At 25.8% G+C, this 14,448-nt stretch overlaps 1 protein-coding gene across 2 annotated transcripts; it reads right to left on the bottom strand.

Annotated features, from left to right (window-relative positions):
* Positions 1-207: 207 nt before the first annotated feature.
* LOC112594083 (transmembrane protein 165) lies at positions 208-11,951 on the bottom strand. Of its 2 annotated transcripts, XM_025338701.1 has the most exons (6): positions 10,950-11,951; positions 8,250-8,425; positions 1,346-1,465; positions 799-963; positions 635-740; positions 208-555 (listed from the first exon to the last, which is right to left on the bottom strand). In XM_025338701.1, exons 1-6 carry the CDS (start codon positions 11,272-11,274, stop codon positions 476-478), a joined length of 972 nt encoding a protein of 323 aa, XP_025194486.1. In that variant the 5' UTR covers positions 11,275-11,951; the 3' UTR covers positions 208-475. The 2 variants fall into 2 exon arrangements, with proteins under 2 accessions (XP_025194486.1, XP_025194487.1); XM_025338702.1 differs by lacking the exon at positions 1,346-1,465 and having other exon boundaries at positions 10,950-11,948.
* Between the last annotated feature and the right edge of the window lie 2,497 nt (positions 11,952-14,448).

Below are 14,448 nucleotides of genomic sequence, written 5' to 3'. Positions count from 1 at the left end.
GTATTATATTATGTTATTTATAATAAAAAATAAATATTATATTATACAAATAGAATTCATTCAATGTAAAAATAATTTAATGATGTACATTGAAACATTTGAAATATAATTTATTTGTATGATATGTTCATACATAGTTATATAATTAAGACTATTAATATATAATTAAAAATAATTAAATAATTGACCAAAGTATTTAGGCAAATATATCAATTTTATTATCATCAACCTTTATATTATATACTATACATTGTTATACTTCATGGCAATAAATCTCATTAATAATACTTTATTTATACAAATATAACAAACATAAATAAATCAATAATACAAAAATCAACAATTATTGAATTTTACACTTGAATGAATGCACACTCTAAAATAACAGTAGTGAAATATAAATATCACAGATGAACTAAGTATGCTGAGCTCTGAAACTGGAGCATTTGCAATGGCCTTAATAGCATTCTTAATGCTACGTTTCTCCTTCATTCGGATCAAACATTAATGCAGTCACAGCAAACATTAAAAATACAATACCACCCACAATAGTTACTAAAAAAAAAAAAAAAAAAATACATATATATAATCTATTATATTATGTTTTTACTTATTTTTTTAAATAAAAACATACCAGTTCGAACAGATATTTTTTGAGCAATGAAACGGCCACCAATAACAGCTAGTCCTGTACATAAAGAATGTCCTAAGACTCCCCCAAGTGCAACACCATAAGCATCCTGAAAATGATTTGACAATTATAAATTAAAATATTAAATTGGTTTTAACGTTTTATACTTCTCTAGCTGCTAAAATTATAGTGGCTAATTGACTACGGTCACCCCATTCTGCGAGGAATGTCATTGTAAAAGCTTGAATCAGAGTTTTTGACACAATTAACAAACTTTTACTGCCGAATCGCAATCGACATCTTTTTGGAGCCTGTTGTTCTATGTCTACATCCTATATCAAAATCAATGTTAGCACAAAACATACAATTTATTTAGTTCAATAATTGTGAATATAATAGTTTTAGATTACATTATATTTCACTTGAGTACTTTGGAGAAATTGCGATTAAGTAACAATTATTACTAAAATTAAATATTTAAGTGAAATATAAATTACACCTAATTAAAAAGCCATTGAAAATCTACGAGCGGTTATTTTGCTGGGGAATATTTCATGCTGCAATGATTTTAAAAACAAAACAAAATATACCTATATTTTTATTCATTTAGTATTATTTACTATAATGTAAATTGTAATACCTAATTTAAGAGATCTAGCAGTTTTTGTAATCATATTTTACTGTATTGTAGGTATTTTATTCAGTTATTCTTACCTTTAAGTCAGTACTATTGTCAACAGTCACGTTGATAGTTTCAACCACGGATGGCATAACCGCGGGCAATTTATCGTCTTTCTCGGTGACTGGTGACGCATCTTTATTATTCTTCTTGTTCTTTAGGTATTTAATAATTTATTCCCAAATAATTAACAGCCCAAAGAAGTGTAGAAGGATAATGTTAAAAAAATGCCAAAATGAAAAAAAAAAAAAATGAATTAACCTAAAATATTAATGATTTGAAGACTACAGCAAATAAAAATACAGTTAATATATTTAATACTAAAATTGTAATAATTTTTTATAAATATAAACAATTTATTGATTCTGGATAGAGCAAGACAACTTACAGTTTTGCAATAACACATTTTTTAAATTTACTAATACTTGTTTTTTTTTTTTTTTTAAAGAGAAAGAAATAGGATTAACTTCAACAAAATAACATTTTTCGTTAACCCAAACTTGCTCAGAATCGATTTATAAATGTAATAAGGATAAAACATTTATATTATAATTCAAATAATTAAAAATAATAATAATATTTCCAAATATTGGAACCACAGACCAAATATTTGTATTAATTTACCGATGATGGTAACAAAATTAGTTAATTTTAATCCAATACAAATAATAATTAATACAAACATTTAGGTCATATACAAATAATTATGCTTATAATTTTAAAATTGGACACAACTAAGCCATTAATGAAAATGGCCATCAATTATAATATGTTATATACTTTAAAGGAACTAACACTCATTACCTTATCTTCTTTGTCAAACTATTGGAGATAATAATAGATACATTATGAATCTTGTTATGACTGTTGTAATAATTCACAGTTTTACAATTAATAAGCTATTAATGCTACAGTAGAAAATTATTTCTAAGGGGATTGCAAACATACAATTTTAAGATAAATATGCTTATATTCATACAAGTCTTATAATGATGTGATAAGCCATAACTATAATGACAATTAATTTAAATTCCTTATCTTATTTTATTGAGAATGGTATTTCAAATTTTTAATGAAAATAAGCTCTATAATAATACATCAATCTATTTTTTATAATTATTTTCATATCAATTCAATTATGACGCTGTTGAAATGTACAAAGTTACTATTATTTATAACATGACAACACGGATTTGTAAAATAATCCTTTAAGTAAGACATATGAAATGTGTGGCCTATAATCAAAATTATTGGAAAATTAAGTGAAAAAAAAGAAAAACGAACAAATAAAGTAATATGTACTTTCTAAATGATAATTATTCTACATTTGTATGAAATGTTTTTTTTTTTGATAAGATTTTTGTGCGGCCAACATGTATACTATGTAAACTTGACTTTGTCAATACTTTAGATTTGACATGCCAGCTGTGATATGTGAATAACTTATAAAGGTATAATATACCTAGGCAGTAATTTTATATCGGGCAATAGTGTAGTAATTGGTACAATTTAAAAATGTTTAATGAATAGAAAATTAATCCAACACGGAACTTTTACGTAAAACAAAAACTGTGTTTATTCGTTAGTTTTTCTGAAAATTGTAATAATAAAACAAGTTATTTATCTCACATAATAAACAAAATGAAAAAAATTAATGAGAGAATTCACTCAGATATTTTTATCTTTATGTTTAGCGATTGAAAATGTATTCAGAATTAGAAACAAATCTTTAAACTTTGATTACGCCAAGGCCAAACATAAATTTACTGTATTCTATAATTGTAAAACGGAGACAACAAAGCTAATAGATACATCTGTTTAAGGGAGTATATAATAATATAACTTAGTAAAATTTAAGGTTATTTTACTTAAGTTGCATTATACAAATCTAAATACATTATTTAATCCACTTACTTGTAAAAAAAAAAAGATAATTTATAATTTTCAAAATAAGCAAAAACAAATTCATATAAGCTATTACGAGTTACGACTGCACAAAATAAAGAACAGATTTTTATTGTGTACCGGGGGCGCACGTACGCACTCTTTACGAAATTGCAAACAGTCATTATCTTCCGCCAAAATTTATCTAATAAGCACCAGAAATACTTATATTTTATAATTTGTTCAACATACATAAAGCATAGTATCATAGCTATTAGTTATTACATATTATTTAAGTAACTGTGTCTCATAAGCAATCTACCATCATTTTTGCGATATACCTGTAAAGCACATTGATGTTATTATGATCTAATATAGTTTTCCGATCAACCTAATTTAAGCTCGCTAGTCGATATATAATGTGATCAGAAATTAAATATGAAATAAAATATTTTTGATATACCAAAAAATTTAAATAATTTTACTAGTTCTATGTTGATTATTGGTATGTAAGCAGAATATAGAGTACTTATAACGTATTATAAAACAAAACTGTTCAATTTGAGACAGAAAGAAATACCTCTTTACTTGCAAGGAAATTGCAAAATGAATAGTGGAGACTTATACATCTACCAACAAATTTATGATCAACAGGTTTTATAGCGACATGAAAGCAATCTTTTGTAAGTAATTATATAGAAATAATTTTTTATAAAATAATAATTGATAAAAGCTACTTTAGAAATTTGAATGAATTATTCGTGTGTAGTTTTTGGTTGATCATTTACGATACCGTTACCGATAAATTGATTTTTGTTTCATCAAAAAGCTTGAAAATGTAATACAAAGTTTCATATTATGCAATAATATTCATACTAAAACCAAATATTAAAAACGAATAATTATTGTAAATACTTATAAAATTATAAGGACATTTTTATTTCATAGACATTGTAAATTCAAATTTTGTACTTTAACAAAGAATAAAGATTTTAGTTCTTTTGTTATAATTTAAAAATATAATTCATGTGTACATTAAACTTTTAACGTATGTATATTATTATTATATTTTATACATACATTGGAAATTTAAAACGCAATGTTTTTCAGCAACAATTAGTTCAGTCTATTACATTACTTTTAGTAAAATTATAAATTATTTAAATATCAATAAAAATATATGTATAGTAAAATAAACTTAGTAATATAGACTGATAGACCGTCTTCACTCAATATTGTGTTTCATATGCAATTATTTATCGTTGAATTTAAATTTAATACATACAAAATACTATATAGTAACTTACTGAATAACAAAAAACCTACCACAGACATAAAAAGAAAACGATTGATAACAGATAGAGATCCAGGGGCCAACATTAATAGAAAAATTTAAAATATAACATAGACTTAAGGTTCTATCATATGAACAGGTATAGACTATCTCTTTTTAATGATGTTGACTTTTGGCAACCATGGTTGCTACTGTAGTAACAAGGTATGTGGACGCGCAGTCCATACGTATACTATGTCTATGCAAGGAACATTCGACACCTACTGTACAGAAGTTATCTATTTCCCCTTTTCTTATTAGCTTTTCTCCGCTGTCAATTCAAAATTTTGGCTACTTCAATTGGACAGTAACTAGAAGCATATTTTTTACAAATAATAAACGTACGACAGCAAAAAAAATAATATATCTTTATACGCCCACATGTGTGCAAGTTATGCGTTTGATACCTGTGCACACACCCATTATAATCAATTAGAAGGCTTGAACGCACGTATTTTTCATGTTATCTATGATGAACTTTTTAAAAATGAACATAATTTGCAATCCCCTATAGTTTTATTAAATTTGGTGTCAAAGAACTAAAAGTATTCATTACGTAATATACTTATTTAAAATCAAAAAACTGGTTTTAGAGTTGTTTAAAAACCAAACATTTTCTATTTCTTTAATAATATTAGCTTTAGGTGGCAAGGATATATAAGATTGCTTAAATCTCAACCATTAGGATGAAACCCAAATATAGTTGATAATCCTATCCTTGAAGAATACGTTTAATTTTCAACCAAATACAAAAATAATAAGTAGTATAAATACTATAAATAGCAAAAAAAATAAAAATAAAATAAAAAATATAAAAATACTAATACATATAGAGATTATTAATTATATACACGGGAGACATCATATAAAAACCGTAAGTCTATGTACATCTATAAATAAATTTATTATAAATTAATTTAGATGTATGTATCAGGTATTTCCAATTGCAGAAAACAAAAAAAAAGGCAAATAAAAAAATATGAAGCATTTTGGGCAAACCACCTAGTCTATATTATATAGACTAGGGCAGGAATCCCCCCCCCCAAACTTGTTCCCAAGTTTTCACCTGCTCGCCAAACGAAAAATATTCTAAAAATATGTATAGTTTCCAAAGTTGTTATAGTGTGCAAGTGCAATTATCAGCTGTATCAACTGTAATTTATAAACTATATGCCGTGTTCATACATTTTGGTCTAAGAGCTTTTTTTATTTTATGTGGCCCTAGGATAAAAATAATTAGGAGATCCCTTGACTAGGGATGTACCCAAGGAGGGGAGTGTTTTAGATCTGGACCTCCCCTCATTGACTGACAGAATTAAAAATTCTCATTACTTGTTTACATGTTGTTAAATTTTAATCATACTTATACTTTTTATTTTACTAATTAAAGAGTTTATGAATCAAAATGTTTGTTGTTTTTTTAATGACATAATTTGTTTTAAACTTTTTAAATATTAAAAACCCCCTTCCTTTGAAAAATTTCTGGGTACATTCCTGCCATAGGCTATATAATAGATGCCTGAATCGGCGCTCATACTTGAAGCCAACTTTCATAACTCATAATAAACGTTGAACAATTTTTACAAACTGATGTTATCAATTTTAGTGATAACCAACAAAATTATAATAATTCAATTTAAATTCATATTAAAATAATACTTAAATTAAATGTAGACTGTAAAATATATACTAATGAAGTGAAAACTACATTATTGAATTTGTAATTATGTTATCACAATAATAAAGATAAAAAATTGTAAACTTTTTCCAAACTATTTAATTCAAAAATTTAAACACAGTAAAATATAGTCAGGCATCTAGTACATAGTATATATCTATGAAACAAACACATATTCAATTTGATGACCATAATTTATATTTAATTTAATGAAAAATAGCACAAGAATATTTAAAAAGTAAGCCAAGCATATAGATGTTTACACAAATCATAAAGGTGATCAATACAAGCTAAAAGCAATTAGAACAATAAGTAGAAATTTGCATTATTCACTTGTGTATAATTTTGCATTATTAAAATTTGAAAACCTATTCTTTTAATGCTTAAGTATATTTATAAATACGTATTAAAATATTTTTATTTTGAGTTCCACCGCAATTAACTCTCTAAAGTACTCAATAATATAACATAAATAAATATAGTACTTGGTACTTTCAAAGTCTTAACTAATAAGTAAAATTAGAGTTGATTAATTTTGATATATTTAAATTTATACATTATGTTAAAATGCATTTTATGATATTAATAGCAGCATTGATAAAAAATTATATTCATATTGATGAATGATTTTAAATTTTTAAAGAATAAATATAAATGATACTATAAAAGTAGATAAATTGATCAGGAGAGCTTTATTTATTTTGGATTACTAACTAGTTTTTATAAATTAACTCATAAAGTAAAATTATAAATAGAAAAATATTATGAATAATAAAAGTAGTCAGATGACATATAAATTTCAGAAACGGATAGATCATACACAAAATAAGATACTTTGATTGTAAATAAGTTTATTAAATATTTGAATAAGTAATTCTGAGCAAACAGTGAAAAGCTCACATACTACTGCGATACCAAAATATCGGTAAAAAGGATTTTATTGATTTAATAAGGTTCAAAAGCGGTATAGTACTTCATACTACATCTATTTTTAAACTTATGTTAAAATATGCTGTACAATTCATTTTCTAATAATAGATATTGGACCAATAACTTCTAAAATGAATGTATTGATTTTACAAAGTTTTTTTTTTTTTTGTGGTTGAAGAAAAAATTCTTTAATCTTCAATACTGAGGTAGATTAGAACATAATGAATTTAATTTGAACTTAAAAGTAGAAAATTTTCACAACTTACAAAACACTAATATTTTAATAATTTTTTTTTATTTATTAAAAATGTATAACCATAGACTTGAAATTGTTATCAAACATTCATATCACTATATCCTATACATAATTTTGATGAAATTAGAACAAAAAATAAGGTAAAATGAAAGTAATTATTTTGTGATTTAACAATTAATATTATTCGTTGGGGATTATTTTTGCAATTATTTGCATTAACTATACCCAACAACATTTTCAAAATGCTTAAATTTTATTGATATATAGGTGTTATAAATCTATTCATACTATTTAACTATATGTGGTATGCATCAATATTATTTTATCGTTATCACTACCTAATAATTAGAAAATGAATGACAATGACCATTATACAACACTCGTATATCGGTCCTGACTTTGCATATGTAATTATTTCATGAAAATTGGTGTAATTTATTATATTCATATAAATTATTTTCAGAAATATAAGTTAACAAAACCGTTTAAGCTCAAAATAGTTTTAAGTATACAATGATTTATCATTGAATTCAAATTTCATCATCGTGACTTACTCAATGACAAGGTATACTTAAAACTTACTATAGAGCAAAACGAGTTCTTTATTTTTTATTTAAATTAAACAAAGTTGATTAAATTTTTTTGTATTGTGTGTATGATATAATCGATTTAACTTTAGTATATATTTAATAGAGCTATGATTATTATTAGTTAAAAATTAAATTACCAAGCATTACATTTTATATAGCACCACTTTTATTAACACATATTAAATTTTAAAATAACATACACAAAAAAATAAAGTTGTTTGCCAAATTAAAGCTTTTTGATTATTTATAAATAAACCTTAATTATTACCTCATCATCTTTACGTCGTAAATTTGCTTGTACTTCTTCAAGTTCATCTTGTCCTTCATTAGGAGACATTTTGAACCCTTCTCTTAGCATTTTAAGTCCAAACACAGCAAACAAAGCTGTTGATATGTAGTAAGTGTATGCACGAGGTATAACTGTTGCTGCATATCCAAATAAAACTGCAAAATCAATAAAATATAATTTTCTTCAATAAAGTATCTAACATAAAATATTTCATATTAAATAGTATATTATTCACCTAGCATGCTCATCTTTTTTTTATCTTTGATCATTTGTTTATTAAATTCTAAGTTTTGTAATTTTTAAGGGAATATATCTCTTATATAATTAGTGTTTGATGAAGATAAGAAACTATTGTTTTTAAAATGAGAACCATTCTTTTTTACTTTAAGTTGTAAAATAAATATAAATATTAATTAACATTTGGAGTATTAGTTTTTTAGTTATTAAACTTTTAGTACAAGATCAAATAATCAGAACCATAGCTAATGGCACAAAAGCCGAAATCAAATATGCTTATATTATTATAGATAATAATAGTATGCATTTTATTAAAAATTCATGAGGACAGAAATATGTTAAATGGCCAAAAACATTGATGGACATTGCTATAGCTCTGCTAAGGATAATCGTACATAATACTAGATTTATTTTTAATTAAAATAATTATACTAAATACCAATTATAATTTTTTAATAGTTGAGTATAATAATAATAATAAAATAAAACATAATATGTACTATGATAATTAGAGTGACTAAATTTTCTATCTCTTTTCTATTTTAAGTAAAATCATTATATTATTCCTCCTATTATTCTGAATAGTTGAAATAATAAATTTAATAACTGAGGAAATATTTATTTGAATTTTAGTTTAGAATATTAAGATTTTTAAAAAATCAAATAGATTATTTGCTTACTTTAAAAACTGTTCTCATTATAAAAACAGAAGTTTTTATTATCATCAGAATATTGTCTTTATGTAAATACACTTAATTCAAAAATTTAGAATTTAAATAAATGCATCTTTTAAGGATAAAAGGATTGAGCAGGTTTGATGAATCACCTTATAAATAATATACAATTATTATGTTAACAGTTTTACTTCTAAATACTGTATGTCATTAAATAACAAAACTATATAAACAATTAAAAATGTCAAAACTTTCAATGTTAGCATTTGAATATGGTTACTAACAAAGAATAATAGCATTGAATTTAAATAAGTATATCGATATTTACCAATGGTAATAGATACCTATATATTTGTTTTTTTATAGTACCTACATATTTGTTGTTAATACAGTATTATACACTATACAAATATTACACAGTTTTAGGTATACCTATAGATAATAAAAAACTTTTTAATAGATATGTTATTATATTCTTTCATTATTTAATAACACAAATTTTAATTATTTAAAAACAATGAAACAATTGCTACTAAATACAATAGTTTTATCAGTTAAAAAAAAAAAAATATATATAAATAACAATGAACATTAAATTATTAAATTTTTTTATTTTAATACTTAGTAGGCTAGTAAGTATTTAATTTATGGGTTTTTTTTTTTTTTAATTAAAACAACAAATAAGTATAACTAGAGTACTTATATATGTATAACTAGAATTATTTAAAATCTTGTAGATTTAAAATTTTTTGTTTTAGGTAAGCTAGGTATATCAGTTTTTAAAATTAATAACAGTGGCATAACTAAGAGAATGCTATAAACGAGGCTATAAATTTATTTAATTTTTTTTTTATTTTGCATTCCAATCTTATCATAATAACAAAAATTATGTTTTGGGCATAATTACATATTACATGTTATATATATATATATCATATTCATTTAAAAGTATAAGATCAGATAAAGTATTTAACAAGGTATTTTAGGAGTTATAGTAGTTGAAATTAAATTGCATAGAATTTCATAGAATTACATTAGAGATGAACTGTTTAGTTTCCTATTATTAACAACAATTATTAAGTTTTATTTAAATTGAAAAAAAAAATTCTTAAGACGACTAGTGTTATTAGACATTTTATGAACTATTTACAATACCATTCATTAATCATCATAAGGTACATGATATTATATAAATATACAAAAATATATGTTTTGTAAATTTTTATTTTAAGATGTTATAGCAAAGTGGTGTCACTGAACGCTTCCTTCCCTCACGTCAACATGTCTAGTACTAAATTTTTCTAATTTACTTATTGTTTTATTATGTAAACAGATTGTAAATGTCTTTTATAATAAAAAAGAAAGAAAGAAAGATGTTATAACACATTTTTATATTGCCTAATAAGTAATAATAAAAATTTAGTAAACATTACATAATTTTAAAATATTAAATGTTTGAATTTTAGTTGTGTCTTTATCTTATAAAATAAATTTATAAAGAAGGTGATTGGGTGTGGATACATAATACTATGGTAATACCTATTATACAGATAAATGTAAGAAAAAATTTAATTTACAACTTTTAAGACTCAAGAATAAATTAAAAAATTAAAAACGTAGGTAACTAAGTACTGATCATTCAATACAACACTAGGGCTATGAATAAGCCTATGTAAATAAATAAATTTTATATTTCTATACATAAAAGCTAATGAAGTAGGTACTTAGAAATTATTTAAAGATATAAAATAAAAAATATAGGTATTACCTGATAAGACGGTCATAAGTGCAAGAGCAGATATGGCACCAGTGAACACAGTTATTCTTGAATGTCGCATGGCCATAATAGCAGCAATGAAAAATGTCTTGTCGCCCAACTCTGAGACAATTATCATAGAAAGTGATGCGACAAAGGCATGTACCAATCCCAAAGAAACAGTGGGTGTATGTTTTGTCGTCTGCTCAGAATTCAACGCATCGCCAATGTCTGGTACCATTGTAGGCAGTAGATCGTCATTTTCGTCCACTGGGAGTGAACTGGATGTGGTCGCGGCTATTAGGACCACAAACAGCACACTGACTTTTGCAAACATTGTGTTTGATACGAAACTTTACCAGCACAGTCAATAAGTTACAAAATAATGATGAATACACCCAACAACGAGTCGAGCATATATGTCAACGGTTGACGGAACACCAATTTCACATAGTTAAAATCAATATACCTATATAAGTACTAATTGATTTTTGGCAACTACGAGTGAAAGAACGAACTCAAAACCGTCGGTACAAAACGAAATAATATATTATTGCACACGCGCAGGTACCTATTATAAAGTAGTCACAATTAAAGCAACGTTACCGACAGTACCTGACGGCAATAACAATATTATGATTTATGACGGAGAGTAGAAAAAAGTTAAATAATTCCGAGAAAAAAATAATGCTCGGCTAGAGAACACAATTGAAATTACGCGCTCAACACGACACACGTCCAACAATTGACGCGCCATCACCGCAATTAACGGAGTAACGAGCGTTCGGCATTCGGTAGGCTCGACGACGACGGCGGGCGGTTAGGGGTTACGTATAGTGTTAACCCGCGATAGAGCAAAGAGCGGCGTGCTGCGTTATACAGCGGTTGCTCGACGATGACGATGGTCGATGACGTTCGTCGATTGGCCGTCGGTGCGCGAGTGACCGTGTGCGCGGTTCGGTCCGGGGCGTCGGGCATTCACGTGAACGGCACGCTACCAGTTACCACTACGACCGTACAACTGCGAACGGGCCGGTCGACGGTGATTACCGCAGTCCGCACGACGTTAGTACGTTATCGCACTCGCGTGCGATGCGGGATGAGAGAGAAGTGGCGAAGAAAGAAAAGTAGCGACTACCGCGAAGAAACTAGAAAGAGTAGAAAGCGACGAACGCCGTCGCCATGGCCCGTGGTCTGTTCTCGCGGCGCTCTGTACAGTATTGTATATTATTATTTATTATAATAAATAATAATACTAATTTTTAATACGTTGCGATATCGACGTGTTGACTCGCCGTACCGCGTTGTATAGTAGTCAGAAGGTATTTTTAATCGTAACATATTTTATGTAGATAATATTTATGTTGTTTAACACATTTTTGTATTCCGTCCCACCACTGTTTCGTTTCAAACGTTCAACTACAATTTAATAGTATGGTATATTTGTTCGGTGTTTGACGTTGACATTTGCATAGCTGTTGTATAACAATATAGGTACATCACAAAAACAGTATTATACGTCAAGTTGATGTGCAGTGTGCACCTACCTATCTGTTAAAACGGTTATCAGTAGTCAACAATTCTCGGGAGCCGGTAATTCCCCACTCGGATAGGTAACTGTCAGTAATACATTGATAAGCTACTAGTACTCGACTAGAACTTTTGACTTATTAACGAGAACACTCGAGACTCTACAGCCTAAATTGTGTATGAACGAGCACGTCTAGAACAGGCCCGTAAGGCGTGCAGTGTGAAGCTCAAAATTCAAATACCCCGTTTAAAACTAAGGCACTTGACTACTTTAGTGACTTAATATCTAACTTGAATTCGAATAGTATTTAGTGGCGGGTTCAAGAGTATCCCTCCCTTCGAAAGTTATATTACCTATATTTGTAATTTTAAGAATGAGTTAAAAATATTTCAATTCATTGATTCAAATATTTTTTATAAGTTATAAATTGAATTATTTATTCTTTTAAATTTTTCATGTTAGAAAAATTAGATTTATATTATATTTTAAGCCTTTCAACTTTCAAGGCCTAACATCAAATCCTAAATATTGTATTTATAAAATTAATATGAAAAATTTTGGTCCCTCCTAAAAAAAAAAAAAATTTTAAATTCCCCACTAATAGTGTTAAATATTTATATTGTTGTTTAACGCTATCTACGAAAATATGCCAACCACGGGTATATACAATTTTAATATATAATTAATTATTTTACATTTATACATTATACTTGTAGCACAAGCTGGTACAATAATTAAATAATACATATTACATTATTTTATTATTATAAAACTTTCGCTGTCGGCCAATGAAATGTATCGTTCGTAAGACGACATTAATTTTTATTGTTACCACGGTTGTAGAAATATAAAAGTTTATCCACAACCTCGGTTGTAACTTAGTGGACGTTATCCATCGATAATACTTTACCATCAGCTGTGATGATAACGTGTTGAACATAGTTTTCACAGATGACATAACGTCAAAACTGAAAACAGTGAAAACACTGAAAACATACATTGGCTTTTTAACGATAGTCGATGACACAGTGTTTAAATTTATAAAAATTATTTTTGTTTTTATGGATGTTATGACTTATGAGATACTTTAGATAACTATGTAAAATATTTAAATTTAAATATTATTTAACAGCAAATGTAAATTCACAGATAGATATTGTTCTTTATATTAAGTTTGATAATATGTAGTCAATATATCTATATATAAATGTATAAATAACCAAGAGTCAAAATATTTTAAAATTAAAGTTATCATGCATTGAAAATAATAATATGAATATTTTTTATATATGTCAAGTATTTATGGTTATTCGTTTTTGAAGTTACATTAAAACAAAATTATTGATGATAAACCGTTAGTTAATGTGTGAATATTCTTTTTCGTCAAAATTATAACGATAAAAAAAATATATTATTATTTTTTAAATACATGAATAATAACTTATTAAATACTAAGTCTATTAAACACTTTGTTAATTATATTCATGCTAGTCCGGTAATTATAATAATTAATAAGTATGTATTAATTAAAATTTGTTAGAGTATATTTTTTAACTAAGTTGATAGTATTTATTTACAAATAATAATAATAATTGCCGAATTTGTATTAATTTACAAAATATTTAATAAAATATTATCCTGAGTATATTTAAAGTAGAATACTTTGAAACTTTTCATTCAAATTTTCTATTACAATACGTTAATATTTTTAGAAAAATTCTTTAGTTCACAACTTGCTTTAAAAATTAAAATATACAGATTTTCATTTAAAGTACCAAAATTGATAACACCATATAATACTCCTTAAATCTCGTGAAAAATTTAAGTATTTTTAAATAACGTTAAAACTATACTTCAAAAATCCAAAAATCTAAATTTTAATATAAGTATGATTTAAATATAAAAATTAGAAGAGCATGCTTAAAAAATCATATTATATATACCCGCAGTTAAAAGACAACAACGAAAGTATTTCAAGTA

Source organism: Melanaphis sacchari, unplaced genomic scaffold (genome assembly GCF_002803265.2).
Source record: "Melanaphis sacchari strain LSU unplaced genomic scaffold, SCAv2.0 Contig21_pilon_pilon, whole genome shotgun sequence".
Lineage (NCBI taxonomy): Eukaryota > Metazoa > Arthropoda > Insecta > Hemiptera > Aphididae > Melanaphis > Melanaphis sacchari.
This window is presented reverse-complemented; position numbering and strand designations above follow the sequence as displayed.

Coding starts and splice junctions, on each gene's coding strand:
- LOC112594083 (XM_025338701.1), bottom strand. CDS start 11,274: ATGTTTGCAAAAGTCAGTGTGCTGTTTGTGGTCCTAATAGCCGCGACC. Junction 8,426..10,949: donor ACTTATGACCGTCTTATCAG/GTAATACCTATA, acceptor TTGATTTTGCAG/TTTTATTTGGATATGCAGCA. Junction 964..1,345: donor ACAATAGTACTGACTTAAAG/GTAAGAATAACT, acceptor ATTTTGATATAG/GATGTAGACATAGAACAACA.